This window comes from Temnothorax longispinosus, chromosome 5 (assembly GCF_030848805.1).
Source record: "Temnothorax longispinosus isolate EJ_2023e chromosome 5, Tlon_JGU_v1, whole genome shotgun sequence".
NCBI classification, from domain to species: Eukaryota; Metazoa; Arthropoda; class Insecta; order Hymenoptera; family Formicidae; genus Temnothorax; species Temnothorax longispinosus.
The window spans coordinates 17,428,700-17,455,878 of NC_092362.1; the positions used below are offsets into that span (position 1 = coordinate 17,428,700).

The 27,179-nt window shown below is 43.0% G+C and overlaps 4 protein-coding genes across 9 annotated transcripts; 2 read left to right on the forward strand and 2 right to left on the reverse strand.

The window, feature by feature from the left end:
* The first annotated feature begins 444 nt into the window (after positions 1 to 444).
* On the forward strand, positions 445 to 14,433 carry Tty (tweety). Of its 6 annotated transcripts, none has more exons than XM_071778934.1 (9): positions 445 to 584; positions 9,115 to 9,335; positions 11,211 to 11,483; positions 11,810 to 12,144; positions 12,350 to 12,781; positions 12,918 to 13,019; positions 13,190 to 13,429; positions 13,999 to 14,192; positions 14,293 to 14,433. In XM_071778934.1, the coding sequence occupies exons 2-8, from the start codon at positions 9,198 to 9,200 to the stop codon at positions 14,168 to 14,170; spliced, it is 1,692 nt and encodes a 563-aa protein (XP_071635035.1). In that variant the 5' UTR covers positions 445 to 584; positions 9,115 to 9,197; the 3' UTR covers positions 14,171 to 14,192; positions 14,293 to 14,433. The 6 variants fall into 6 exon arrangements, with proteins under 6 accessions (XP_071635035.1, XP_071635040.1, XP_071635039.1 ...); XM_071778939.1 differs by having other exon boundaries at positions 13,190 to 13,282; XM_071778938.1 differs by having other exon boundaries at positions 13,193 to 13,429.
* A 101-nt stretch (positions 14,434 to 14,534) lies between these two features.
* Positions 14,535 to 17,173, forward strand: LOC139813430 (uncharacterized). Its single transcript, XM_071778944.1, has one exon. The coding sequence runs from the start codon at positions 14,535 to 14,537 to the stop codon at positions 14,790 to 14,792; it is 258 nt and encodes an 85-aa protein (XP_071635045.1). The 3' UTR covers positions 14,793 to 17,173.
* A 2,018-nt stretch (positions 17,174 to 19,191) lies between these two features.
* Positions 19,192 to 24,951, reverse strand: LOC139813425 (pyridoxal-dependent decarboxylase domain-containing protein 1). The gene is made up of 10 exons (XM_071778933.1): positions 24,506 to 24,951; positions 24,108 to 24,374; positions 22,744 to 23,157; positions 22,276 to 22,554; positions 22,117 to 22,188; positions 21,639 to 21,875; positions 21,225 to 21,569; positions 20,729 to 21,014; positions 20,394 to 20,651; positions 19,192 to 20,273 (listed from the first exon to the last, which is right to left on the reverse strand). The coding sequence occupies exons 1-10, from the start codon at positions 24,569 to 24,571 to the stop codon at positions 20,023 to 20,025; spliced, it is 2,475 nt and encodes an 824-aa protein (XP_071635034.1). The 5' UTR covers positions 24,572 to 24,951; the 3' UTR covers positions 19,192 to 20,022.
* Positions 24,952 to 25,558: 607 nt separating this feature from the next.
* Positions 25,559 to 27,140, reverse strand: Mrpl12 (mitochondrial ribosomal protein L12). The gene is made up of 4 exons (XM_071778943.1): positions 26,966 to 27,140; positions 26,353 to 26,590; positions 25,819 to 25,950; positions 25,559 to 25,742 (listed from the first exon to the last, which is right to left on the reverse strand). The coding sequence occupies exons 1-4, from the start codon at positions 27,028 to 27,030 to the stop codon at positions 25,626 to 25,628; spliced, it is 552 nt and encodes a 183-aa protein (XP_071635044.1). The 5' UTR covers positions 27,031 to 27,140; the 3' UTR covers positions 25,559 to 25,625.
* Between the last annotated feature and the right edge of the window lie 39 nt (positions 27,141 to 27,179).

Here is a 27,179-nt window from a genome sequence, read left to right on the forward strand (position 1 = left end):
GGAGATCGGGGACGATGAATGACATAATTGAAGATTATTCCAAGATTAAAGTCCACCGGGATTCGAATATGAGTCGCCGTCGATCGAATCGACCGGAGTTCGATCGAAGCCGCCCCACGTTCCAGTCGCATTCACGGACGCCTCGTCGCCCTCCTTGCGCTTGCAGCCTGGAAAGACATGCGACATAACATACGACGTCCGTCTCGTTCTGCCGGAGCACGCCGCGCGCTCCGGAGTCGGAGCACTCGGAGCAATGATGCTAGAATGAAGGAGTGACTCCAGTCGGCCGGAGCTGAAACGAAGCGAGAACGGAGCAACGGAGTTGCGCGCGCGGCCCGGTCTGGCGGCGGCCGGCGCGGCGCGGCGCGGCGGCCCGTAAATCCTTCGCGCGCAAGCGGAGCGGCGATTGGCCGGCCGACGGCCGCCGCCGCCACCGCCGCCCCACCCCGGCCGGCCGCGCCGCGTCGCTCCGCCGTCGCTAGTCAGTCGGGCTCGGACCACGGTCAGGTGTGCGTCGTATGTCGTCAGTTGTCGTTCACGTACGCGAGCGTACGGGTTTGTCACTGAGAGGAAAAAGAATCGAGGTAAGAGGAGAGCGCAAGCCGTCCCGACGCCGTCTCGTCGCGCGCGCGCCACGCGACACGCTTCGACGCCTCGCGATTATTTTCGTTTGAATCGTCCTCGTCTTCGCGGCCGCGCGGGGGTGAGCGAGGGTGAATGGGAAAGGGGGTGTAACCACCGTCGCGCTTCTGTCACGCGAACCCACCGCCGGTGGAGCACGCACGCTCTCTCTCTCTCTCTCTCTCTCTCTCTCGGACTCGCCCTAACCGATATATACATATTCCTGTCCGCTTGTACCCGCTCGGCGCGATGCGTCCCGTGCGCGCGATGCGGCGTGTGCGTTTTCTCGGCAGACGCCACAAAGAACGCGGCGCCTCGACTCCGTTCACGAGATAAGCGAGAGAGAGATCGAAAGGAAAGTAAGAGGGAACGAGAGAACGATACGGTGTATGCGGAAGGTGGGAAAGAGAACGAGCGAGGAAAGTGGTAGGAAATAGAGGAGAGCCCGATGGCGCTCACGGTCGTCTTTCGTGTGTACTCTCGGGGATCGATACACGGTACACACTCCGGGGCCGACGGTGTGTGGGTGCAAGAATACATTGAACGGAGCTTCTCGTGAAACGCGTCGGTCGGGTGCATGTGTGCGTGGAAGCGAGAGAGAGAGAGAGAGAGAGAGAGCTAGAGCGAGAAAAAGGAGCGAGAAGCCGTCGGGACGATGGCGTGCGTGCGTGCGTGCGTGCGTGGAGCTGGATTTCGTCGCACAGGCCCTCCGTAACCGAAAGAAATCCCAACCAGATGTTGCGTAGCGTGGTCCGAGAGGAGAGCCTCGTAAAAGCCGGGTGTTCGGTAAAGTCGCACGCGGAGCCCGAAGAGAGAAAGAGAAAGAAAGAAAAAAAGCGAGGGAAGGATAGACGCCGGAGTACCGAATACCGAAACCGCCTTTTTCCTCCTCGTCTCCTCCGCGCGCGCGGATACACACCGGATACGCGGATGTGTACCGCCGCCTTCTATGCCGCCGAGTTATCGAACGGGACCCATTTTCCTCGCGCATGCAACGCAAGGCGACGACGTCTCGCCGTCGGAGGAACGAACGTCGCGGCCTCGCGCCTCGCGCCGCAACGACGATGACGACGACGACGACGAGCGTGGAGCGGCGATATGATCGAAGGTGGCGTCGACGGACGAGTGTTAGCCGAGCGGTTTACCACCGGCGATTACGATGGGTCGATGACTTTTTAGCGTGCGATAGCGTGCGCCGCGAGCCTAGGTTTCCCTCTCCCCCGCAACTCGTTTAGCTATCGGGTCTAGGAAGTGGACTAACAGTGGAGTCCGACGGAAACGATCTTTTCTAATTTCGGCCGAAACCGAAACCGAAAACTGAAATAAACTTTCATGGAAAGCCTGGAAGGGACATATGTATACGCGCGCATATATGTACTCTTTTTCTCTATAATTATATCATAATTTAATTATTTTAATTATTAAAGTAATAATTACGCATCCTATTATTATCACTATCCTATTATCACAACCTGTAGGATTTAGAAATTTTGTTATTATTGAAATTATTGTGATACTATGGATACTATCCGTAGTATCACAATAATAGAAATTTTGCTATTATTGAAATTATTGTGATACTATGGATATACTATCCATACTGTCCATAGTATCACAATAATTTCAATAATAACAAAATTTCTAAATATACAATAAAAATATTTTTTAAACAAGCCTTTGGAAAATAAAAACGGCTTCGGCTACGTCGCCGAAATTCCTTTTCAATTTCGACCGAAACTGAAAAACCGAATTTTCGATCGGACTCTACTAGGAAAGCAGGGGCGTTTCAGGGAAAGGAAAGATACGGAGAAAGGACGTGAAATCCGACTCCGAAGTCTGACTAACTTGAAGGGAGATTAGAGACAATGGACAGGGTTGCTAAAATGTCTAGCTGTACAACTCGTTCTCAATCTAATCTTTCGTTCGTGTTAAACAAGTACATAATTGTATCTCTGTTAACCAAACAGTACGGGTATTGTTCGGTAAGTTAATCGGAATTTTATTGAAATTAACTGCTATCCGGACAAGTTTGTTCTTTCGAAGAACTTCCCTGGTATGCATTAGAGTGAGACGAGTATGTATTGTTTCATTCCGACTTATTGCACCAATGTGTGTCAGTTCGGGAAGTTCTTCGAGGAAGAACAGACGGCTTCGTAAACTCCAATTCGGAGCGCTAGAAAGTAAATAACAGACGTCAGGTAGATCCTAAATAGACGTCAGATTAGAATTTACTGGAAAATCAATTTTTTTTATAATAAGATAATAAGATCGATAAAACACCTGCATTCTTCATTCAGGTCAACGGTGTATAATTAAAATCAGAAACTTTTGCTTCGCTAGCAAATAATTAACAATAATGATTGTTTACTCGACCCAATTGGCCACTTTTATTGTCAAATTTGATACTCGATAAAAACTCATAATTTCTTGAGTTTTGGAAATTTGAGGAAGGCTCATATCCGAGAAATACGTGTAATTGAAGAACTGTCAAAATATCTCGCGTATAATATCGTGGATCAGCTATCTCGCTTTAGGAAATTCGTAAATGTTAAATCGGATGTTAAACAAAATTAGAATTGATGGAAATTAGCATGACAAATCGATTTGGATAATTTGGCAAACAAATCAGTCGAATTTTCAAATCGAGTTACGCCGCATCGCGAGAAGAGAGAGAAAGAGATAGAGATCGAACGAAGCTCTCCAGGATCTCCTTTTATCGCTTTTCCGGCTCGGTTCGAAATTTTTCGCGGACGTTCACTCGTTACTTATCGATGTCGATCCACGAAGAGCTTTTCGTGGAAAGGCGCGGAAATGCGGTGCATTATGGACGAAGCTTGTAAAGTACGGCCGGCCTTAGAGAAATACATGCGCGGCAGGCATTAGAGAGACAATACTTTAAATATTACATCGAGAGACGAGCGCGCGCGCGCGCGGACCCAGATGTTATACGGAAGAGGAATGAGATGGCGGTGGAATGCGGAAAGTATGCGCCACACGTGAGCACACTTATCATTTATGTTTCCTTTTGTTTGCGCTTTCGGCGTTTATGGCTCTGTCCATTTTAGTCAGTGCTTTCGCACGCCCTGCCACATTTCGCGCGCTATCTGTTCTTCCTTAAGACCCGAAGACACACGGCCCTTTTTTTCCCCTCCCGAACGTACAAAACGCAGTAAAGTACGACCGCAAGAGAGCGAGCGCGTATTCTTTCTTCCTCGTAACTTCCTCGTATCGTCAAAAAGCGCGATAACGTCCCGAACGTCCGCCTCGTACTTTATTTCTTGCCTCGTTCCGCCTCCAATGTCCAATCAGATCAACTTATCAGATTTTTTTATGCGAAAAGCGCAGTTAACGGACGGAGACCTTCAGCTCTCCACTTTAAATATATTGAGCGTGGAAAGATTGAACTGTACAAAAAGAACGGATCTGTTTATTCTGACGAAAGAGAGCAGTTCATTTTTGCCAAAGTAGATTAATTTTAAATCTCGGGTTAACTCACGGGTTTATCCTTTTCTAATTCTTAGAACTAGGAAAAGATGAAAAGCAAGTTGAACCGAGATTAAAGTTAATCCGATAGAAATGAACATTAGCTGTGCGCATAAACGTCAAAAATTTTGAAGTTCCGTGTTGTTTTTATACAGACTTTTAACAGACTTTAAGTATAAACAGCGAAACACAAAATATCGTTCTCAAAGTAATCCTCGAGCTAAACTGGGTCTAAACTCGACTAATTTCCGCAATTCAACATTCCACAATGTTAACTTCGCGATATAATCGTACCGACGCGACGTCGAGTATCTCGCGACTTTGCACGCAGAAAGTTGCGCGAAGTACAGAAATTTACGCGTTATCAGCCGCTCTTATCGCCCGCCTCCACGCAAATACGTTGATTAATTTTGAATCGCTGACGAGAGCTCGCTTCGGCGGTGACGTTCGCGATCGCTTTTTTTGATTTCGCGACGAGAGACGATAGACGGAGATGCGATTGTTTCGCGTAGCGCGAGCTCTCGTCCCTCCGGCGTACATATACTTGAATTGTATGTACGAATCCCTCGTTTGTTCCCGATCGCCGTAGTTTCTCTCGCGGGGTCACCGTACGGCCCCATAGGCGACGTTACAGTCACGTTATAGTCGATCGATCGTAGCGGTTTGCATGTCGCGATGCCGACCGGCACACCGTGTGATCGGTCGATGACTTTTTGCGCCCGGCGACGGACGCTCGCGCGATACGCTCGAGTCGGCGCGGCGGCCGGGCGGTCGGATTACCGTTTTAATGCCCGAAAAAAAAAGATCAATCTGCTCGCTTCCTCCGTCGAGATAGCGGAAGACCACGCCGGAACGATGAAAATTTCATTCGGGATAAGCCGGGAGGGACAGGTGCGAGGAAGCGCCTGTCGACAAACTCTCTTGCGCGTAAGCGTATCCTAATTGAATTCATAAAACAACGTGTTGAAGAACGTCCTTAAAAACGTTGACGAATTGAAGAAATAAGGGCGCGCACAACAAATATCCAGACGCGAGGAAAGCTCAATAGTTCACTGTTGTTCGTTTAAAAGCTTCAAACATTTATTTTCCGGAAGGTTCGTCTCTTGTGACGAGAGGCGCGGTTTTTTTTCCTTCACTCGATATTGCCGGGAGAGGCGTAAGCTATACGTTCGCGTTACACGCTGCATTCTACGCTTTATGTATTTAAAACGAAATAGGCCTCGTGCGCAGCTCGAACGGAGGAACAAAAAATAAGCCTGCGAACGAGCGCGAAAAGTAAAACGTGCGACACAAACGGACTGTAATAGAGAATTTAGTTCATCGCTTCGGTTCTCACGCGCTCTAAAGTTAGTTTAAAACCTGAACACGCGGCAACTTGGGTTTTATTAGGTACATTTTCGCCGTCTAGACGCATAATTTTTTTTTTACGATCGAATATGCTTCCCAGATTACTTAAGATGCAATCTTAAATTTATGCGATTTATGTATCTATTAAAATGTTACAATTATCGTTTTTTTTTAAATAAATACCATTTATCTTTTTACATTAATAGAGCTAATATTACATTCGGCATTTTAAGTGGCTCTGGAATATCACGAAAACATCGAAAAATAAAAAATTATTTATCGAGTTCTAAATCCCGCACGGGGTCACTTAAGTCACTTTTATTAGTGAAGAAACTTGATTATTTCTGTTTTCATTCCTCGATTTTATCTTGTATCTTTGAACTTTGTTTTTCTTTTCTTAACTCATTAAATTTAACTCGCAGTTTTGCGCCGAGCAACAGAGTTGATAACAGTTGATTGCAGTTTTTAGTTGAGCTTCTCACTTTCGAAACTAGGCTATCGACTTTCAGAGTATAACGTCAGGGTGTAAGTACGTACGTTGCACGAAAAGCCGATGGTGTTAATATAGTTCGAACTATATTACAAGTTAAATAAGTTTAGAGTATCCCCCTCCCAGGTAGTCCGGCTGAAGTGATCCAAAGTAACGCGAAATTCTGCTCTATTTGTCTGCCTCGTTAACATTTTTTTCACGCTTAAAAACGAGATCGATGGCACCCTCGTCCATCCGGAAACAAAGAGAGGAAGAACGACGCGCGCTGCGTCGCGCACCCCCTGCTGAAAGACAAAGACAGGACTAGGATGACGTTACGAGCCCGGGATGACAGCGTAGATGGACTGTAATATAAGCAGCCTTCGTTTAAAATCACGGCACGGATTGTCGGTGGACTTTATTTATCGCTCACTACAATGACGCGCCCGCACGGTGAGTCAATATGAATGCGCGTGACACTCGAGACGCAGGTTTCTTCCGGCATGGCGAGATATAACTGCCGGTTTTATCGAACGAGTATATAGCCGCTTGCGGCGTGCGCGATAGCGCAAAATAGAAGATTTTCCGAATATCGCACGATGAACTCTCGAACTTTTGTTCGCGTGCGCGCGCGCGATGAAATCAATCGCGCGCGGTCGACGGGGCAATTTTAAGTAACAAAGTGACTCATTTCCAAATCGATTATTCGCGTCTGTTGCCAGGTATTCGATTTTTAGACCGCGCGCGACGCGGATAAAATTCACCGCGGCTCGACATTTATGTCCCCGCATTCGTTTAATTTGTAAATCAATTCATGAAACGAGCCTTATCCTAAATTCTCAACGTATTTCTAAATCTGCTTACGTTATAAGCTTTGAAAACTCTTTTATTTCTCAAAGAAAAGTAAAATCGCGCGGGAAAGCGCAAATTATTGAAATACACTGTACTTGAGGTGAATTTCGCGCATTCGAGGGACAATTGGGATCATTTAGCCGTACTTGGAAACATCAAGTTGCAATAATATCGCGCAATAAGGCCAATAAGGAAGCGTTTATTGTGTTACAAGGCCGTTGTTGAAATCGAGAAGCACGCACCGCCCGCCGCCGCGCGCGCCGTGGACTTTCCGCGGCTTCGAATGCACCGAGCGTAATATTGAAAGCGTGTTGCGGAGTTGTCGCGGCGATATACGCTATCAAGGATAGAATGGAATCGGGAAAGTGGGTTAATAAACCGTACGTGTACGTTGCACCTTTATCGATCCGCGATATATTTATTACGGAGATAGGTATTTGTTGCTCGCGGTGATGTCTGCGGGAGCTTAATATAGAATCTGATGCATATATAAAACGCGTTGCGCTAATCGGTTGCTGATATCGTTATATCATGTTTCATACTGTAGCGCGTAAATACGTTCGCATCTCGTGGCGAATTAATTTCCATTAATATCATTACAGAAATCCGATTGAGACTCCACGCGCGGACGTGAGTGTTTTATTTATTCGATTTTATTTATTATCACCCCGTAGACGAATGCGCGCGCGATATTAATTGCGGCGTTAATTTATCAATCGTGCTTTTGATAATACGAGATAAATGAGGCGCGCCTTTGTTATTGTCTTTTCCTAAATTTGACAATCTATCCTACGAGATAAATAACAGATCTCTAATTTGTTATTTAAATTGTGATAAACGACACGGTGCTAATTTTTTCTTTGCACGTATAATGTTCTTGAATTTTTCAAGAGCGGTACAAATCGTATTTACGCTAATAAGCGTCTACTACTTTATTCTTAATATTTACTTAATAATTACACAATAAAGAGATTATTAAATTAAGAAGTAATTGTATTTGTTGTTCGTTACAACGCGATTTCAAACTTGCTCGCTTATTTCAATGTTAAGGTACAGAATTGAAAGAAGATGCAGACTTAATAAACATTAAGGTTTTCTTAAAAGTTTTAGTGATATAATAATGCCCCGCCGAGCGGTGTTCGGGCCCATTAAACCTATTTCAGGCGATTTGATGGCTAAAAAGGCACCTCGGGAATCCTTTCGGGCGCGCTTCAGTGATGTCAATGAGGCGAGAGAGACGGAGAGCCGGCTGGCACAGACTTCATTAATTAAGCGCGCGTTGATTCCACTACGGAAGAGTTGAATCACTACGGTAAAACGTTTTGCGACACTGAGTGACGTCGGGCGGTATTTAGCCAAGATTGAATCGTGACTCTCGCAACGGAAGAGCGCAGCGCGGAAGCTGGCGCAATATGTTAATGAAATGATAATCGAATTAAAACTCTCGATGAGCCTTTTTAGAAAATTTGACATTTAATTTGCGAGTAATTCTCTTCCATGAACTGCCGTAGCGTCGCGCGAAGTGGCTCGTTCCAACGAAATTAAACTGCGACTCTATTCTCGCTCCATTTCAATTTAAATTTCTTTTTTCTTTTTTATTAATTTATTCGTATAAAAACGTTGATCTCCGGAGAATTAATATCCGCATTACTCGGGACAGTTCGAATCCCAATGCAGTTCAAACGAACGCGGCACAATAATCGAAATTTTATATATGCACAACGGATGAAAACGGATATTCCGCGAAACACGAAACTTATCTCATTTAGCTCGCGAATTGATCGCGATGGAGAACATATTTATTAAACGATGACATAACAGGAAAATTTTTGCATGTTTCCGCGAAAAAAAGTTTGATCCACCTAGGTTTGTTAGATTATTAAGTCCGATATTTCGTCTCTCCTTCCCATTTCTTTATTGGAAAGAGCACGCGAAATAACTCGGGGCGGTCGTAATAACTAGAACCTGCATTCGGTTATAAAGGACACTTGCAACTTTTACGTTACGTAATTGAATAATAATACCTAGAAAGTTTTAATAGCTCACGTTCCATATCGAGCTTTTAAATGTATTTCGGATAAAAGATATAAAAGCCACGACGGTGGTGCGACACCGTGTAGGAATTATTATTCGATTATGCAAATATGAAACTTGGAAATATCGCGCTGCTGGCGCAGATGCTCCTTCAATTAGCCGTCGCAAAAAAGAATTCGAGCTTCAACGTTCGTATATAACGTTGACGTAATGCCGAGGTAGTGTCCGCGGCATTACCGCGTTATTTCGACACACGCCTCCGACAAATTCCCTCTTGCGCCAATTAATTCGTTATTTTCTGATTGCAGCTCGCTCGCGCGTAGCATGTCTTGACGAGTGGGAGAGACGCTTCGACTGGGTTCCTCGGCGGCAGAGATAAGGGTTCTCCACAATGGCGGGCGGTCAACAGCTTCCGGAGCAGTACACGGTGCCGCACTACGCGAGGATCTTCCACAGTCTGCCGCATCTGAACGTCTCTTTACATTCGGTCAATAATACGTTCAATCCCCACTCCGAGATCTATCTGGAGGTAGGTCGGCGCGACAATCCGTCGGTCCCGACTTGGCCCCGATTATCGGGCACCATCATCCCCGAGCCCCCTTTCGACTACCCCCGCGCGGCCACCACCGTGGCGTGCGCAAATCGATCTCTCCGCTGATTTAAAACAAAGTGCGTCGGGATTAATCGGACCGCGCGCGTCCCGGAGCCTTTAAGCTTCGCGCGGATCGATAAGCGAATTGCACGGAAAATCCGGATTTCATACGGCCCACGGTGGCAGTTTCAAGATAAATATTTTATTCATACCCGATGTGTATACTGATGGCCGGCGTAACGTCCTCAAGAGGATATCGGCACGCTCGGCTTATTTCCAATCCGGACTGGACGATATGTTCCCGAAGTAGATGTATACGACTGATATAAATATTTGATATGCAAAATCTCTCCTCGCGAGATACCGCGAACGTCCCTCCTGACATCGAGTCGAAGTCTCAATTTCCCGATTTTTCGAGCGTTTCGCAAACTGCCTTTGGCCGATTTAAATGTCGCCCAGGCGAACGTTCGGTTAATCGAACGCTATCGATTCGGGGTAGTGTTCGCCAATTCCTGTTAGTACCACGACCTAGAATTTCCCGGCGGTTATCCCGCGTGATATCCTCTTAGTAACCACGAGCGCCGATAGCACTTCGGATTATCGCCTGCGATCGGTTGTAGATTCGCGATACCGGGTCGCAAGCGCCGATCTCGGATCGATATGTACATCGACGAGCGGATAAGAATCCGGGAAGCGAGCATCTGGAAACGAAACAACGAGAGGAAGACCGCGTGTCGACTCGTTTCGCTCACGTAAAACCAAAAGGAAAGAAATAACGAGACGATTCACGTGCCCGCGCGGAAGGTAGCGGGAACACGGGCGAGAACATGGGAAAAGAACGGAGAGGATAAAAAGAAAGAGAAGAAAAAACGGACGGCGGTACTGACGAAGAAAAAAAGAAGGCCAGAAGGGGGCAGGTGGATGCCGTGAGCGCGCAAGAATCCGGGTGTATGTAACTGAAAAGCACAATGCCTGGGAAAGCTCAAACAATGCACAAAGGCTCTCGCATAATGCGCCCGGGGCGGCTCGCGGGGGAGCGGGCTTCAACATCCTCGGGAACCACGTCGGACCACGGGCACATCCCTCCCCGTCCTCCCGCTCTCGTCGTCTCTCCTGTCGTGTTCTCCGTGCGTTCCCTCTCGCACACTTTCGTCCCCTTTTTCGCTCGTCTTCCTCAGCCGTCGAAGTCGGACGGACTCTTTGGGGCGAGGTATAAGGATAAGGAGGCGGGCGCGAAACTTCGTCTCCGCCGGCATTCGCTTTCGTCATGCATGCGGCTCGACGGGGTGGTTTGGCGGAGCTAAGACCGCCGAGAAATGAGATAAAAGCCTCGGGGGAGGTAGGAAGAGAGCGGTGGAAGTTACGAGACGGCCATAAGTGCGGCTCATACGAAGTAAATGCGTAAATGCGCCAGGAATAGCGTTGCAATGCGGCCCTTGACGATGACAATACTGCCGTTTTAGAGTAAGAAGTGGAGACGAGGAAATTTTGGCGCTTTACCAATTTTTCGACGTTATTTGTTTGGACGGACTGCCTTTCGAGTCTTCTCGGCCGAAAAGAAGAGACAAGAAAGCTTCTTCCTTAATTAAATTCCAAATCAGATATTTACTTCCTAAAAGAACTTTTTACTAGATAGAGACAATCGTTAATTTTATGAAACTTGATGGATAAAATCTAATAAGTAAGAAATTAAACTGAAAATTAGTAATGTTTTTAGATCTTTTTTAGTAATCTCTTTTTTAAGAGTTACGTAAAGTTTACGTGAAGTTGCGAAGGGAGGAGAAAGGCCATGATCGGATGTAATGTTTACAGAGCCTCGGGATACTGGGAAGTATTCCTGCAGCCTGGTTGATCTTAACTTTGCTGGTATTGCTGGTTTATTTGGTAACGAGATGCTGCGACCGAAGGCCGCGCCCCAAGAAGTCGATAACCGCGCTGAAGTGTTCACTAGCCATCCTGGCGTTGGTCTGTAGCGCAGCGGTCGCTGTCGGTCTTTATGGCAACGACGACGTGCACAACGGCTTGGTGCAACTCGTAGCAGCTGCGAAAAATGTCGATGGGATCCTCATGGGCGTCAGAAATCAGGTATTTCCTATTTTTTGCGACGCGTTAATATCCTTTATTGTACTACATGTAATGAAAGAATTTTATTTATTACACACTGCAATAATAAAAATTTCCGATAAACATGGAGATTCTGAAAGTAAAAGCCATAAATTAGATAACAATATGTATGAGACAAATGCCTTCGTGTCTTTTTCTTTGTAAAACAGTTTTTTAGTTTTTCTTTAAATAGATAAACACCTGATCTGATTGAAATAATTTAAGACAGTTTAAACAATTTACGTAGCGGCAATTAAAAATAGTGGCTATGTCTATTTAAGTGTCAACACGTTATACTTTTCTTACAGACTGACACTATAGAAGCGACTCTGAAGAAAAAAGTGCAGCCGCAACTAACTGCTCTCGGAGATGAATTCGACGCCCCGGTCAGCAATAAAACTGTGCTAGGTTGGCTGCTAGCGGCACTTAACGGCATGAAGCAAAACACGAGCATCGCCGTAAATCGGAGTTTCGAGATACGAAAGCCCTTGAGCGGGATCAGTCTTGCCGGCGCCATCGGACTGGGCGAGAAGATCGAACAGCTGCGATGGCCTATCACTATGGCGGTCCTGAGCGCTCTACTTGTCCTCTGCGTGGTTCTGGTGGTCGGTGTTGCACGGCACTCCAGATGTGTCCTCATAACGTACGTTCCTTTGATTGAAATAGGCAATATAGATCTTTCGGCAGTCTTCCTCGCATTTGTAGTATCTTTGTTCGCGTTTCTTTTACACGCTCGACTGAGACTATCTAAAACTGTAACAAAATTTGAGCAGAGGAATAGATCGAATTCTTGTTTATAATTATAGATGAAATCGTAACGAAGTTGCTTTGATAGAACATTCTTTCAGATTTTCCGTGTTTGGCTTGTTTGCGGTTATCGTCTCTTGGCTCATGGCGTCCTTATACCTGGCCACTTCTGTAGCTCTAGGTGATCTCTGCGTGTCGCCCGACGGTTACTTGAGCAGAGCCGTGCCATCGACCTTAGCCTCCGAAGTACTGTCGTACTACACGCATTGCGAAAACACGCGCAGCAATCCGTTCACGCAGAGATTGCGGGACGCGCAGCGCGCGGTGAGCAGCATGAGGCATAATTTGAACACGGTGACTCGATTAGCGATAGAACTGTTCAAAGATCAGCAGCTCCAGCCGAAGCTCAGCAGTTTGTCCACAGACGTTAATACCGTGGACAGACTCGTGTCTGGCTTAACCACGTTACTCGACTGTAAACCACTGCACAAGCAATACGTTCACGCCGCCAAGAGTTTGTGTCACTTGGGATTGTAAGTCTATATCTTCTGCCTATATTTTAATTACAGTTTATAAAAACCAAATGATATTTTCGCATCTTGATTAAAACAATTTTACACGGAATATAATATATATAAACTTACAACGTTTCTCTATAATTTGTTCTAGGTATGGATTGAGTTACATGCTAGTAGCCAGTTTAGCCGCAGGTCTCTTGTTCACCGTATTGGTTTGGGTGGATTCTCATACATGGATATATATACGAAAACGGTAAATATATTGGAATCGTTTAGAGAGAAGAGGGAATTAAGTAATATTTTATTTTTATATTTTGCTATTAATTACAATGCTTCGGCAGGCACCGAAGGATCGATCGCCCACCTTTCCAAGATCTATGGTATTCGTTGAGAATTAAACAAGTAATGATGCGTTTGTTCCAGAAGGGATTATCATCAGGTTGACGAGCAAGATCCTTACTTACCACCATCGGCGGCGTCGCAGGCGATAGCAGCAAGGACCCTTCGAGGCCAAGGGTCGTACCCGCCTACAGCCCCTACGCTTAATTCGAATGCTCTTGGCACTCATAATACGATTAAGCAGCCTCTCTTGCTAACGCCGCCCCCACCGTCCTACGCTACTGCGACTGCTCGAGCACGTCAACTGCACGAGAGCATGTTAAAGTTTGTGCATGAGATTTTCAGTTTATTCTCTTTAATTTGTTTAGCTACTTAAACTAAAAGGTCAATTAATATTTATCGCGCTAAACTACCGACTTAGATTCGATGCGTCTCCTTTGAATGTTGCTTTATCATACATAGTTCCATCATCATCAAGAATACAAATTTTTATCGATATTTATATTAGTATATGCTTTTGACGAATATACGTGATAAAATACGTGTAACTGCATCATATACATAACTGTGCCATTCTTGATTTTTATATTTGATGTTCTGATTATTTGAATATCTGTTTTCGGAACATAAGCGTTTCGAAATAGATTGAATATTATTCTTAGCAAATAACAGTTTTAATTGCTTTATACAATATTGTTACAAGGAATAGTATAGCGCGCTTTGTAATCCTATTTTATTAACGTAAATATAACATGTATAGACGGTTTTGCAGGCGTGATTGAACTTGAATTAATGTTTAGATAAGCTATATATATTTATATAAAACGACACCGGTCATTACGTAAAACAAAGATAATGCTGCAACTTTGTTCGTCCTTCCTCGCCATTTACAGAGGTGGGGGTGTTAACGGGAGCGGAGGGGGCGGGGATCACAAATCGTCTCAGCATAATCAGCAATCAACGGGTGGACGAGCTGAGCACCGTTCTGGACTCGGAGATCAACCTGGCCAGTACGCGACTCTGAGCAAGCAGTGCAAAACGCTAGAGTCTAGTGACTTCTACTGAGGGCACGCCCCCGCAGGGCCCGGTAAATACTTAAAAAAAAATCAATACTCTGACGTATATAATACGATAACATTCACTAATTGTAAAATTTTCATTTGCGTTATTACATTTTACAATTACAGGTAGAGAACCACCTTGGACGCCTAGCGTGGCGTCCTTCACCGGTACCCTGTCTCACAATTCGCACGGACCCGCGCATCTTGCTACTTTCCAGGACTCGCGTAAGACGCAAACGCTGGATCCGAAGAACCTGGCCAGTCTGAAGAGGGGCCCGACTCCCGCCTGGAATCAAAATCGACCGCTTCCGCCGAATCCCGCGAGTCAGCAGCCTACGTGGGAGTTCGAGTCGCGTTCACAGACTAATATGAATCAGTTTCGTTCGTTGGTGCGGAACAAGGCGCCTAACATTCGCATTCAGGATCAAATGCAGGACCAGGTCAGAACTTTGGACAGGAATTTCTCGCGCAGCCAGTTTAACGGTACCGCCCCGCCGAACAACACGGTGCCGAACATGTACGGCACGTATAATCGCGCGCAGGGGAGGCAGGAGAAGCCGACGGTGGCTACGCTGAGTCAGGTACAGGGTAGCGATCCTAATCTGTACGCTGTAACGGAACTCTAATCGGAAAAGGATGCGGGATCGTGAGTATTCGCAGAGAGTAGAAGTATCGTTTATACAAAGAGAGTTTCGCCTTTCAACGAAACTCAGAACATGCGATTCGGAGTTCCTATAAAAACCGAGAGAAGAAAAAACAGCGAATTGATTTCGGGGACCTGCGACAAAAGTGAGAGAAATGAGGCGGGGGGACGAAAGAAAAAAAAAGAGTTTTAGAGAACTTAGGAACTTGTGTGAGACATATACTTTATATCCGAGATTTTGTACTTGTATATCATGTACAGTGATTGTGGTACGTCCTTTCTATGTTATCCTCCCTCTTTGTTATCGCGTTCTTGATTAGACCGCGCGCGAAGTATCCAGGGACAGGCCGGAATGCATACTTGAAGCGGCGACGTATGTATTTACATTGCTTGTTGGCTGACTGGAAAGCTGCATGAAACGAACATGCACAAAAGAAACCTTCACACAAAGCTTTACATCGATATCGTTTACAAAGATACTGCTCGCTTGTTCATTCTAAATTAGCCGTTAATTTTTCGTACGACGTTTGACGTGCGAGGAGTCAGATATATCGTGACTCCCGAAGGAGATACCAAAATACGATGAGGGAACTACTGAGATATAACGGTTTTTTATATACTTTTTACATTTTAACCGAACGAATCTATGTTGAATTTTCCGTGAGAGATATTTAATATACTTTATATGTGTGTGAAAACGTATACATATACATCTAGTTACCGCACGAGTGTCTGGTGATTTTTACGAGACTCTTTGGCAGAATTCGATTGATTATAGGCCACGCTCGATACTGCCAATGCTCAGGCGAATATACTTTTAAGTACAAATACGATGGTAGCACAGGCGTTATGGGTTTTCAGTTTTTATGTGCAAACGAAAAATGGGCTGAAAAGGAACTGATTGTCCGACATAACGACAAAGGATATTTGGAAACATACTTCCACAGGCGGTATTAGTTGAAGATACTCTTTTTAAAGACAGTAAGAAAAATTAATCTGTCGTAAAAAAAAAAAAACTGAATCTTATACTTCGTAAGGGTCGAGAATGAATTTTCTGCGGAGCGCAGTCTTCCTGAGACATTCTATAACACCAGAGATATACCGGGTATCTGGCGATTATTCGGTACTCGTCGAATCGGACGATCGGGATCCGATTGCCGGAAGAGTAATTTTGTGCCTGAATAATAGCCGGTTGGACAAGAGTTGTCTACTGTTACAAGTATTCAGCGAGTATCCGAATTGGCGATTCTTTCTCAATTGCCACCACGGATACCTGTCTCTGATAATATTCGGTACATCTCTTTCTCTCTATAATTGATTACTATCTAAAAGTTTGTAAGAATTGATAGATTTTCAGCAAACGCAAATGACTTTGTACTGGCATCCGCATATAATTCAGTAAGTCTGTATATAAAGCAGTAACACTTAAGATTATCGAGTAAACGTGAAGTGTGATAAAACCGAATCTAGATGTTATTACGGATTTTGCGTGGAAGCATTTTGCCATTCGTTTTTTTAATTTTATTTTTTATTGAACGATTTAACCACGACTTTCGACGCGGAAAGGAAAATCGTGCCATTCCAGGGAAACATGCATTTAACGCAAACTACTTTCCAGGATTTTCTTAGTGCTTGTGTTTAGTCGAGTAAAAATCAATTATATATAATCGCAATACCGAGCATTTTAAGAGGAGCGTGAATAGCAAAAGAACTTAATCCAATGTAAATAATTGTAATATTTATTACAGAGCGATAGCTCGTAGAGCGATAACTAGTAGCATATAGTTTAGTTGAATGCTAATTTAAGTTTCGACGATAAAATATATGTGAATGTGCGCGCGCGCGGTGCACCGACCGCGTGCGCGTAATAGGAAATGAACGAATATCGTTTTGTTCGCTTTGGAGACGAAGAAGTATCCTAGTCAGTATATAAAGTTGTGTACATTCAGTAATAAGATCTCTTGCCAAATTTTTAACCCGGCTCAATTTGAGAATAACCGAAAAAAAAAAGGAATAAGACTCGTAAAGAGAAATCTTTTTTCTTAAAAACATATTTGTATCGTCACTATTAATACGTACGGAAGCTATATTAGTGCGTCATTGCCCCCGATACATGTTCTAGATTTTAAGAGAAAAATTGCTTATCGAGAAAGTATACAAAATAATCCAACTTCAGTGTTTTAACACAGATATGCGCTGTATCCGTCATACGTAGCTATTCATTGTACGTCATGTTTACTTTTCGTACTTTGCAACAAATATTTTCGCTCTCCACTTCGTTTTCCGGCTCTTCGCGATATCGATTTACGATAAACGGACTTCAATTTACGGTTCAATTAAAAAAAAAAAAAGAAAAAAAAAGAATTCATGTTTGAGTTCTCTTTTATTTATTTCATATATATCATTTTTCTTTTTTAATAACTCATAAAACACTGGAGGTGGACATCTTCAGATATTGTAACTTTGGTTACTCGAGATTTTACAGCAATGCGCGCAAAAACGGGATCAATATAGCATTGTTCAGATTGAAAACCTGCAGGTAAACGTCGCTTGTCTCTCAGTCGGTGAAAATTCTACTCGAATATTTCTCCACAAGGAGAGATATCCGATCCGCGCTCAATAATCCAGAGCGAAATTGGCGACGAGTGAGACTTACAGGCGACCAAAGAGCCCGTTTAACACGTATTTTAAAATAATCTAGAACACAGGAAACGTTGTTAAACTCTTAATATGCGAATTTGTAATTTAGACGATTGTTAACGGAACTTTTATTATAAATCGTTTGTCAATTTTTATAGTAGAAACGAGAGTCTGAGGCACATTGCACACCAGTTTTTCTAACGAGTAAAGCAGCATTTACGTTTCTCATCATTTTTATATGGTAAACGTAATGTGGTGTAAAAGAAGGAGAAAAGGAGAGAGCGTTTGCGTGACAAACACGAACAAAAGAGAAAAAGAGATCCGGATGACTGAGAGAGAAAAAGAGAGAGTATGTACGCGAGTGTATACGTCTATTATATACATATATGTGTATGCGTGAGAGAGGAGAGAGAGAGAGAGAGAGAGAAAGAACGGAAACTCATTATTTTCAGAGATAATGGGAGTGATGTAATGATATACGACGTTGAGGAACTCATTCGAATCGGAGCATTTTCTTGGCCTACGGCAATTTCATCGCAGAATAAAAAAAAAGGAAAACATAGTTAATAAACGAAAATCAAAAAAGATCTCGCAGAATTTGATCACACGCACATCGACAAATACGGATATGTAAAAGAGATAGGGAGAGAGAAAGGGAGGGATATGAACAACGGGAGACCTAAGCTTTTGTGCACCCTTCAAGACTGATACTGGATACGCCGAAGGATCCAGGGCTCTAATTTTCCGTATATTCGTATATTGCATAAGTATGTAATATTTTACACGTGTTCGGCATGGGATGTGACGGGACGGAACGTTTATTTCTGTCATAAATATTTGTGTGTCCACATCGGTATATATTTCTGTTCGATTACTTTCTCGATTTAATTCCTGACGTATCTCTCGCTATATCTATTAGTGAAAGTATAGATAGTATATATCTACATATATACTATCTTTTCTTCTTTGCGTATTTCTCTCTCACTGCGCGAAAGAGATTTATTTACAAAGTATATGTAGAGGCTACTCGACTACTCCAGAGAACTTACGTAAGTTATTAACGTTCTTATTGCGTCTTTCTTTGTATGTGCGGTTTTGCGAATTTTGATGTAATATAAAGAGACTTATCTCGAGGAGAAAATGTAGGAGAACGAACGAAGCTCGTTAATCGATACTACTTTTTGTATATTACGATTGTGTCTAATTGCCATATTCCGGATTTAATTCCTCCTATTGTAACGGAACATGAATATTATAAAAAGAGAAATAAAAACCTAAGATCCACAATTATCGCATTGGTATCGTATCGTCGTAATTTATCCGCTACGTAATGCGCCGCGAAAAGACATCGGTTTTTATATTACTTTATATTATTTATTCATTTAGCAATGCTTTATTACAAGTTTGGTACATAAATATACATACTGCTTGATTTATTTGTATCTTCGACATTTTTCAACAATTTACGAACAATCTCCTAATGCAGTATAACTTATTTATTGATCTTAATCATTGAAATATTTTTTCCTGGTGTCATCATCGATTACATAATACAAGAGCAACAATACGGATCTTCTTTTTCGACGTAAATATATATAAGTTTCTTTGGCGAGTTGTTTAACATCTTTCGAATACCAGAACGCTTTTCTTATATTTTCATTCAAGTATGTTCTTCAAAATCTTCTTCATAAAAGGTAAAATGTACATAGCTTATTTTTAATGCATAAAGTAAACACATGATATATTTTCTTATTACACTTTATTTGCAGTATTGTGCTTACGAATGAAGACGTAAAACTTAACGAGTGCGAATCATTAATTTGAAGATTAGCGAGCAATTTAAAAAGAGCAAAAATCCGCGAATGAAGGATAATTACTAAATAATTTTAATGACAAAAAAGCTGTAAGAATGTAAGCATATTTCGGGCTAGCCGGCTCTAATAATTAAAGTGCATAATACTATACATAAAACTACTATTCAACAATAAATAATTTTCTTGCAACATATTCTTTTATATGATAGAAAATATATTATCTTGCGTAGTATTAATAAAGTACGAGGAGAAGAAGATAATCGATTAGATGAGAAAATTATTTTATTCTGGCCATCATGCCGCGAGAGGTATTTCAGTAAAACTGTTATGTATGAATTTATATTATAAAAGCGGCGCTGCGCTACGTGTTATCAGTCTAGTAAGTACATGGACCATTCCATGATTAAGTCAAGCTCGATAGCACAAACAATAGCGGAATTTTACGAAATTTTTGGAAAAAGATTGCGAAGACATGATTTTAGGTACGTAAAAGCGAGAAATATCTTCGGCGAAAAACAGCCAGTTAAAAGTATCAGCAGCAAGATTAAAATTAAACCGTCGCACACGCGTCTCGTTCTATTTAACCCAATCGATAAGCTATACAAGATACGGTCTAACATTTCGCTAAAGACCTGTACCTGTAAGAACTGTACCTCCTAGAGGGAATGTTTTAGCGTTTTACGTTCAGAAAGCATTATTCTTATTCCAAGTTTAACAACGTGGAACGATGTGCTCTCGAATTTATCGAAATAATGTTTACTACGACTTCGTTTGCGCGGATTCTTCCTTCACCTGGGGCTGAGAACTGACATTGCTTATTAGAGGTACATTCTTACCGCTCTGCAGGCTAGAGTGACTCGACGATCGACTGTGGCTTTGACTGTTAGCACCGACTGGCGTTTGCACTAGCGGCTGAGGCGGAGTTCTGGCGCCGGAACCGTTACTGTTTGTGAAATTAGGTTGCAACTGCATGTGGTACTTGTAGATATTCTCCGTACTCTCCACGACACCTGTATCAACAATAATCGCGTAAAACATTCTATTTATCACGATTATCACGAATATCTATATTGCTAAGAAAAAATACAATTATGACGAGTAAATGTTTGTTGTATGGAAACTACGATTACCAGCTTGCAAATTTAGGCTACGACCGCGAACACCCGTTTCCTTCGAAATAGGGCTCCACCAATTGACAAAAGTTCCTACGACGGGAACGTGCCTGAGGATACCCTCTTGCCACAGTTTCTCCGCGTTTTCTCTCTCCAGATCCGTTTGCGCCGTCTCGATGCCTCTCTTAACTACTTCGGAGATGGTATCCATCATTTTAGAACTAGCTTCCACCTCCTGGCCAACTTGCAATACTAAAGATAATAGTTCGGCCACGTCTGGAAACAATAATCATTCGTATGAAAGAGGCACATGTGTATAAAATTGCAATGGTGATGAAAGCGCCTTTACTTGCCTGTGTCCTGTGTCACCATGCCAAATCGCACGCAGGCTAGACCGTCCGCGCCTTCCCCGAGGGAAAACGCGGCATCCGTGCTGCGCAGGGTTTCGACCAATTGCATATTCAGTTTGTTTAATTCCTCCCTTGCCTGATCGGTCATAACGTGAATCCAGGTAGGTGGAGCGTAACGCACACCTCCCAAACCGGCCCAACCCGGCATTTCCACTAAATGCAAAGAATCATTCTCCGAGACTAAACGTACGAAGGTGTCTTTGTGTTCCACTGTCGCCAGCAATATTTCCTATTCAACGAGATTACGATGGCGTTATTAACGAGTTTACGATCGTCGTTGGCTGTAATCGCGACGTCATATCCCCACCGTGTTTTTTAACGTTAAATGCGATGAGAAAATTTATTAGGTGAAATTATTCATTATAAAAAAAGAAATCGACGAATCATCATGATGGCGCTCGGTAGGAATATGAATTAACGTGATCCAAGATAGCCTTACTATTTGTTGATCAAGGCAGGTCACTAAATTGTCTATGTCTTCGTTCGTGGGTGGCTGATCGGGATTCTCCAACGGACAGATGCGAATCGCAACACCGCACTGCTCTATATCACAAAGTTCTATCTGTATATTGTCAATGTCCCTCTGAAGAATCTGTCCCAACCAGGAGTTCAACTTATCGTAATAAGGCAGCACGCGATCAGTGGCTTGAAGATCCTTATTCGTAGATACGAATTGGAAAACTAACGCGTTGGCTACTACTTCAAATAATTGTAAATTGTTCACGGGGTTTGCTAGATATTCGCTTAAAGTATAGGACTCCGTTTCACCGCCTGGCGGTTGACTCTGAAAGAGGATGAATGATGAATTTTGATAGAGATACTCCTTTTTTTAAGAAAGTGCGTAAAAACCTACCAGTATTCTAATGCAAGAGAACTCCTTAATCTTATTGTACAATTCTTCCACAGCCAAGAAACATCTTTTAAATCTATTATGTACACCTTCTCGACCTAAAACCTGCAGAACGGTCCACAAAGGCAAAGTCGGTAGTCGCCTCGACAGGGAATCTGCCATCAATCCTGAAACTAACGATAGAGTAGTATCTCTCGGAGTGGGTCGTCCACCTTTAATATCTGCTAATCTGTACAATGTCTATAAGCAAAAAATTAAGGAAAATCGGAGCAATGATATTTACTAATATTATATGTAAAATTGAGTTAAATATCAAAAGAATATAACTAAATCATCTATATGCAACATGATGAGAGAAATGCAAATCCCTTTTTTTAGGAATCTTTAAAATATTCTAACACATTCTAGTTCAAATATCATTATTATTATATTATTCATATCGCAGCTATTCTGTCGAACTCGAAAAGACGTGAAAGGATACGACCACTGGTAGCGACGGTATACCAAGCCACGTTCCGAGCGGTAACGTAATGCTGTCCGCTATTTTCGACGGCTGTAATAGAAACGAATTTTTAGAAAAATTCTTCAAAAGTATTTGGCGACGCTAAAGATCCCCAAACTTTACTAATGGTAAACTTACCAGATCTTTCGCCATATTCAGCGCAAGTGCAGCTAGCGAATGCCCTCTGAGATGCAGCCAGACGTTATATTTGTCGCATATCGCTCGCAATCGCGTGATATTGTCGCAATGGCCCGTCAACACCGAGCCGGCTTCGGCCAGGACTAGCAATGGCGTTACGTTATTCGACTGAGTGTCTTCCGCTAAGCGTCGTTCCAGCGCCGAGACGTCCATAGTGTGCCTCGAGCCAAACATAGTGTTATGTGGGATTGGTCTTATGCAATGAAGCGGCAAGGAGAGCTACAAAAATACAACAAGTCTTTAATGCGTTATATACCTTCAATCGGTGTTTCTCCAGATTCCTTCTTCATACAATTTCTTTGCCACAAAGAATCAATTATCAAATTTTCTTGCAAACAACATTCTTTTAAATTGAACGATATTTCTATGCTCGGCTTCAACGCTCGGGAGGAAGGATTGAGTATTTACCTGTCGGCACAAATGCTGAACGACACCCATGGGTGCAGCGACGGAGCTGTAGATCAGGGGTGGTTGAGACACGAGTGCGGTAAAGCCCTCCTCCATGTATCGCGGGTATTTTCGATGTAGAGCGAGTCGCGTAACCCTGACCAGCCCCTCGAGGTGATCCTCGTGGAAGGAGGACGCGCAGTCGACGAAGCGGAAGATGTGGCTCAGCCATCTCGTCGTGTCGGCCGCGAGACGACCCGCGAGCTTCTGCGCGTGTGACTTTGGTAGCGCTACCGCGTAAGCCGAGATAGTGTGCGTGACTAAGGCCAATTTTGCCGTCTCGGTTAGAGCTGGCAGGGCGGTGATCTGACTGATCGGCGAGTCCGTGGAACCTGGCTCGATTGGTTGCGGCGCGTCCTCGTGAACTACTAAGTCCTAAACAAAAATCGCTGTTAAAACTAGGTGTCTTTGGTATCTCATAGTAAATGTTGGTTGTTATCGATTGTATCTCTACCTTTTTACGATTTACGTAGAGAAATCAAGAACTGAGAAATAAATGTAATGTTAAAATAAGAAATGTGTATATGCTAAAACACAAAACGTATATTTAAAAAGTAACGTAATAAAGAGACAATATTTTTTATTGCATTGATTCATGTCTATGTGAATATACTGAAATATATCTGAAGAGACAACAAGTAATGTATATTAGCATATATACACGTCGGAAACAATATTTAATTTATTTAAAAAAAAGATGGAAAATATCCGAAGAAGAAAATATACATGTATCTTTCTAGAGTTGTAAATCATGCTCGTATCTCATTTCCATTTTCTATTTTTGAATGACCGAGAGACTGACCAAGGAGAAATTATTTCGAATCGGTGATCGGAATCAAAATCCTCTATCTTTGACTCTCCGCTTCCTATGCTCTATTCTACATTCAAAAAGCTTCGAAAACTACACAAAATAGATCTCTATTCCTGAAAAGTAAACAAATAAGTCTCTACATGTCACAGTCTCAAAATCACGGTTTGAGCGAGGACGCAAAGAAAAGAAGAAAAGAAGAAGAAAAAAAGAAGAAAAGAAGAAAAAAGAAAAGCGATAGAATAAACACCGACACGTAAAAGCTGCAATAGAAATCAGTGAAAAATCAGTGATGCAGAAATCAAGTTTGCATGTACTCCGCTGTCATCATTTCGCACTCTCGCAGCGGACACGCGAGACGTACACAATCAACGAACGACACAAAAACACGGCTCTCCCACGTGACGCGCGCGATTATCGCCGCTGTCGCGCTATCGGCCGCGGTCTTAATTGCGACGGACGGTTTCCGCCGGTCGTACGTGGGTGCGTAAACGTGGCGTCCCGCGCCGCCCCGCACCTGTATCAACGCCAATATCTCGTCCGGTTTCCTCGGCTGCGTCAGGAATCCCGAGGGGTTGTTCCACGTGGTGCCGCCGCCGCCGCCGCCGTTGCCGTTGTCGTTGTCGTCGTCGTCGCCACCCCCGTCGGCCGCCCGCTCCACCGCCCGCTCCAGCCGCGCGATCACCTGCGACGCCTGGAACTGCAGCGCGCCCACCTCGCCCGTCGTCGCGGTCGGCGAGCCGTCGCCGCCGTCGCCGCCGCCGCCGCCGCCGGTGCCACCGACCTGTCAAAATCGAAGAAACACCCATCGATTTAACCTCACGGTTGCCGTTTCCGTAACGCGATCGCGGATTCACCCGCGTCGCCGAACTCCCCGTTCCACCAGGCCGCGTTAATCGCCGCACGGTTACGCACCTCCGCTATGTTCAGCGCTATACTTTCCATCGCCGCGTTATCGTTTGTGTCAGCCTCCTCGGCCATCGTGGCAGTAGTCGTGGCCGGCAGGAGCGTCGCCGACTTCGGCTCGATCCGACGGGCGCGGATCGATCGGCTGCGTAAACTCGAAACGGAACTCCTTCTTCCTCGACGCTTCCGCGTAGCCGGGAGTGCCGAGACCGTCGTCGCCGTCGTCTATTGCGCGGCAAGACGAACTTGTCTAGTTGTCTGGAATTTCCGTGGACTTTGTCGAACGAGAATCGTGATCGGGAGAAAAGACGGGGCTCGACGAGCGCGTAGCACGGCACTTGCTTTATCGATATGATGGCCGTCGCAGCGCCATTTGTTCAATTCGCGAATACCGTGGAACACTCCTCCGATTCCGATTGTAATTCTCTTTCATCGCATTGGGAAAAAAGAGCAGAAGATTTTGCACACTCGCGCTTGATGTTTGGAACTCCGCTTATTAAATACATTTCAACTTGTCGAATATTTAGATATGTTTAATAAATTGTTATATAGCAATGTCTTATCTCTCTTCGTCATATAAACTATTTATCCGGATGGTCAAGTTGTTTAATCGCTTATCTGTTAGCGGATATTTACTCCACACAGATAATCGCGATAAAGTATATTTATTAGATAAAAAAATTAGCATGAGCTGGTAATGCTGCAAAGATAATATTATTAAAATAATAAAATAGGAAATAATAAATCCAAATACTTATGACTAAATATTGTGTATATAGACACAAAATTTCTCTAATAACTGGTTTAAAAAATTGTTTACAGTTTTATAAGACGATAATATATTTATGAATAATATATATAAAACTTAGTAAAGACTTTTTATTAGAGAAACAAATATTGCTGCTCGTAAGATATTGCGCAGCGTAGAGAATTTTATATACATAATTTAAATTGTTAAATGATGAAAATTTCATAATGGCCAAATGTATACGATAAAAATGGGACGACACATAACTCTTTAAGGAGTTAATTAGCAGTTAAGGAGAGGAGAAAGGACTGCTGTGAGTGAATGTGAAGTTTTATTATAACATTACAGATACATAACAATACGTGTATTCACCCGTACGAGTTATACAATCTGGACTGTAGCACCAACTTTCTGCAGAGCATCTCGCAATTTTTCCGCTTCTTCCTTCGATATGTCCGCCTTTACTATCGCGGGTGCGCTTTCGACGAACTTTTTGGCCTATTTTTGCACAAGACACGATTAATTTTCAATAATATTATACAGTTAATATTTTTAAAGATTGCGGTTTAAATACCTGAACGAGATTTGTGTCCGGCAACAAGCTCTTCACCTCTTTGATTAGCGGTACCTTTTGTTTCTCGTCGAATGCCATCAACTTAACGGTGAATTCCGTTTGTACTTGCTTTTGTACTTGCTCTTCCTCATCCTGATCAAAGAAAATTAAAATTGTTATCGATTGTGTTATAAAAATTAAAATCAAAATTGTTTGCTCAAATTTTATTTTAAAAGATTTCATTTTTTGCATGATGAGAAGCTCAATTCCACTCTCTATTATTTATCCTTTAATCTGATTAAGGGCCAGTTGTTCCAACCTGCAGGTAAACTAACTAATAGTTAAATCATGTCTATATTTGTTTAATTTGAAGGAAAAATAAAGACGTTTATTTGAGTAATAGAAATAAAATAGCTAGATTTATGATTTATATGATTTAACAACTACTAGTTGGTTTACCAACAGGTTGGGGAACAACCGGCTCTAAGTTAAAGTTCAATAAAAACTTTGTATCCTTAAAAACTGTATTCCATAAAATATTATGACGACAATCACCTGAGGTGCGGTAACAAATCCTCCCATAGGCATAACAGGCGCATCTGGCAGATTCAGTCGTTTCTTTAATAGATCACTGAGCTCTGCTACTTCTATCAGATTGAGAGAGGTGATGTCATTGGCTATTTTATCGATCTTCGGATCTACCGGCTTGTCAGCACCAGACGGAGGAGGTGGTGATGGTGGTGATGCGGCATTTGTCGCTGCTGCTGTGCTCGATTCCGTTTGTCGGACAATGCTAAATACAACAAACAATGTCAGTAAACCTCAATATGAGAATATAATCTTACTTAATCATGTCATACAATACTTTATCGTTATATGCTTGTATTAATAAAAATAATGAAAATTCTACTGTGGCATACACGGTAAGATATACAAAACTCGCTGGGCAAAACTTAATTTTTTTATTTGACACATGAAAAAACGATCGGATTGGAGATGACGAATAATATAGTTAAAAACGTTGCTGCAAGCAATTTTGTCAGTTGAATTAATCGCTAATTAAATAAATCGGAGTTTCGTCAAAGTTTCGTTCTCACACCCTTTAAAAATGATCAGACACAAGATTTAGGTTATGTAACTATTCAACTCGCAACAGTTTCAACCTTACCATTTGTGAAATTGGCGAAATTGAGAAAGGCTCTGCCGAGATATTAGACGGGCCGTGTTAATCATGTCGAGCAAGTTGTAAACACGTTTTTACGAAAACGTGAGGTAAAATCGACTTGATTGCTGCCCGGCGCGAACGGCTCAAAACGATTCGCCTAGGGACTCGTTGTCAATCCCGAGAGAACTAGAGACGATAATCATTGGCCGCGTTCAGC

Bases quoted from the DNA above. Each gene is read 5' to 3' on its own strand.
- LOC139813425 (XM_071778933.1), bottom strand. From the start codon at position 24,571: ATGGCCGAGGAGGCTGACACAAACGATAACGCGGCGATGGAAAGTATA. The intron at 24,375-24,505 runs GTGCGTAACCGT...CGATTTTGACAG, and splicing joins TAGCGCTGAACATAGCGGAG to GTCGGTGGCACCGGCGGCGG. The intron at 20,652-20,728 runs GCAAGTAAAGGC...TATTGTTTCCAG, and splicing joins CATGGTGACACAGGACACAG to ACGTGGCCGAACTATTATCT.
- Tty (XM_071778934.1), top strand. From the start codon at position 9,198: ATGGCGGGCGGTCAACAGCTTCCGGAGCAGTACACGGTGCCGCACTAC. The intron at 12,145-12,349 runs GTACGTTCCTTT...ACATTCTTTCAG, and splicing joins TCCAGATGTGTCCTCATAAC to ATTTTCCGTGTTTGGCTTGT. The intron at 12,782-12,917 runs GTAAGTCTATAT...AATTTGTTCTAG, and splicing joins AGTTTGTGTCACTTGGGATT to GTATGGATTGAGTTACATGC.
- LOC139813430 (XM_071778944.1), top strand. From the start codon at position 14,535: ATGAATCAGTTTCGTTCGTTGGTGCGGAACAAGGCGCCTAACATTCGC.
- Mrpl12 (XM_071778943.1), bottom strand. From the start codon at position 27,030: ATGATTAACACGGCCCGTCTAATATCTCGGCAGAGCCTTTCTCAATTT. The intron at 25,951-26,352 runs GTGATTGTCGTC...TTCTTTGATCAG, and splicing joins GATTTGTTACCGCACCTCAG to GATGAGGAAGAGCAAGTACA. The intron at 25,743-25,818 runs GTATTTAAACCG...GTGCAAAAATAG, and splicing joins CGGACACAAATCTCGTTCAG to GCCAAAAAGTTCGTCGAAAG.